Genomic DNA, 2,648 nt, shown 5'->3' with positions numbered 1-2,648 from the left:
ATATTCATGACATGTGTCATGTCATGATTATGTAGGTGTCATGTCATGATTATGAAGGTGTAACCAAAAAAAGTATGTATTTACATAGTAACTAAAGTATGTATTTCCTATGGAGGGCCACATTACTCAAAATTAAATCATTTAATACATTTTGAAATATATAAATAAATCGTTAAATACATAATTAAATACATATATAAATATATCAAGTCGATTACAATTTTTAATCTAATTAATTACATAATGTGTCGATTAATTAATCGAATTAATCGCAAAATTAATTTGACTGAAAATACACACAAAAGATTATTTAAAGCTATTTAGATAAATGGATAGATAGATAGATAGATAGATAGATAGATAGATAGATAGTTAATGGTTTAATTTTGAGTAATGTGGCCCTCCATAATTTCCACAGTAAGCAATGGAAATTGGATATGAGGGATGCTTTCAGGAATAATATGCATAGTAAAATACAGGTCTGAACCCCCAGTCTTAACGTTGCGAGCTTGATCAACGACTTGAGTCAGACTCGAACACCGTGCATGCGTGCGTTAAATGCGGTGTGTGTCTCTTTAAGAGCGCAGGTGAAGGGTGTGGTCAAACAGCAATTTCAAAGTTTCCGGGAAAGAAAGTAAGTAAACAGGTTGAAGATGGACATGAATCAAACGTGACACAAAATATACAAGATTCGAAGCCCAAAGCGAGTTTCGAACGGTCGCGATTTTATCTGAATGATTTCCGGTTATTTATTTAATTCATAGAAAAGGGTTTGATGCGTTTGCCGGGAAACAAAAGGAAGCAAACGAATTTGCCAAGGAAAATATTTTATCCCATAATCTGAAGGGATATCCTTACAATCCTAAAATGTTAATATCTGCAATAGTTCTACATCTGCTTCTTCTGTCACATCAAACAGGTGAGTTGACAGGAACATCTATTCTGGTTTCACTTTTATATGAGATATTATGCTGAGCTATTGTTATGTATTTTATATAGATACTACATAGTCATTTGCTATAGTGTTTACATGGTGCTCCAGGGAATATTCAAAAATACCATGGTGCATGTTCAAACCCCATGGACGTACCATAGTACTTTTTTTTGTAAGTGAAACCATTGCACAGAATGATATTGACACAACATCTAGTACCAAGGTGTTACAATTGCACCGTATTCAAAAAACATGGTATTACCACAGTACTTTTGCTGCATGTTTGTAAGTGATCACAGTACTGCTTTCAACCACATTTCTCTGTCCTTCTTCCTGTAGTTTCAGAGGAGCAGGTGCAGCGGTATGTTACTGGAGAGAAGGGTGAGAATACTACACTACAGTGTCTTGACCAGCCAGTTAATGCGTCTTCACTTCTATATCGTTGGAAGAAAAATGGGGCTGTTGTTGCAACCCAAAACCCCTCGAAGCCATCAGAGCATCTTTCCATTTCAAACAATGGCTCTCTTTGGATCAGTGACCTTCAGTATATAGATGAAGGCCAATATGAATGTGAATCCCAAACAAAGGATGGCAGCTCATGGCAAACTCTCTCAAACATCCTGCTTCGAGTTGCCGGTATGGTGCTATGGATATCTAAGTCGTACTAAAGCGACAATGGAAAGCTTTGATATGCAATAGATGTCTCTGGTTTCTGTGAGATCGGGAGTCCGACTTCAAACTGGTTTTTCTGGTTTAACTGCAATGCATGAACCTAGAAAACCACCACCATGTGACTTAGATGCGTAGGATAGACACCATGCATAACGACTAACCGAACACAACAATTACAATTACATTGTAGTTCCTCTTAACATTTTTTAAAGTTTGGGGTCAGGAAGATTTTTGAAATAAAACGAATATTTTTCTTTAGCGAGGACTCTTTAAATGAATCAAAAGTGATCGTAAAGAAAAATCCATTTCAAATAAATGCTTTTTGTAAACCTTCTATTCATCAAAGGAATGTATCACATTTACCAGGAAAATATGAAGCAGGTACAACACCACTGATAATAATCAGAAATGTTTCTTGAGCAGCAAATCAGCATGATTCATGAAGGATCATGTGACACTGAAGACTGGAGTAATGATGCTGAAAATTCAGTTTTGCATAACAGGAATAAATTACATTTTAAAATATATTAAATTAGATTAGCTATTTAAAATTGTATTAATATTACACTAATATTTTTACTGCATTTGATCAAATAAATGCAGCCTTGATGAATATGAGACTTCTTTCAAAAACATTTTAAAAAATCATACTGATCCCAACCTTTTGAACAGCAGTGTATATGTGTTATTGAAATTTAAAATGCTCAGTTGATATGTAATATTTTAATAACCGCTGCTGTTCATTAATTCTGAAGTTCTAAAGAAACATTTTTGATGATAATTGAAATGACAGGTGGTTTGTGAGAGTGGAATGAATAATTATTTATGTTTGTGCATTTGTATTATTTCAGAGGGTCCAACTAGCATCTCACTGGCTATAAAACCAGCAACTCTCCTACAGAATGGAACATTATATGTCACAAAAGGTTCATATGTGTATTTTAACTGCTCCAGTGAGTCTTTTCCCTCTCAAAACTTGACATGGACTGTTGAAGATTTGGCGCTGGACAGTTATGACAGGGCGTCTGGGAACAAATCGTTC

The 2,648-nt window shown here is 34.9% G+C and overlaps 1 protein-coding gene across 1 annotated transcript in view; it reads left to right on the top strand.

The window, feature by feature from the left end:
- The first annotated feature begins 642 nt into the window (after nt 1-642).
- The window catches only part of LOC107704538 (V-set and immunoglobulin domain-containing protein 10-like), a 10,491-nt gene continuing 8,485 nt past the window's right edge, over nt 643-2,648 (top strand). The window contains exons 1-2 of the mRNA XM_016507484.1: nt 643-919; nt 1,274-1,570. Of these exons, the coding sequence (XP_016362970.1) occupies nt 868-919; nt 1,274-1,570 (349 nt within the window). The 5' untranslated portion in view covers nt 643-867. The remainder of the gene's footprint in view (nt 920-1,273; nt 1,571-2,648) is intronic.

The sequence above is a fragment of the Sinocyclocheilus anshuiensis genome, unplaced genomic scaffold (genome assembly GCF_001515605.1).
Source record: "Sinocyclocheilus anshuiensis isolate Anshui unplaced genomic scaffold, SAMN03320099.WGS_v1.1 scaffold117, whole genome shotgun sequence".
Classification (NCBI taxonomy): Eukaryota; Metazoa; Chordata; class Actinopteri; order Cypriniformes; family Cyprinidae; genus Sinocyclocheilus; species Sinocyclocheilus anshuiensis.
This window is presented reverse-complemented; position numbering and strand designations above follow the sequence as displayed.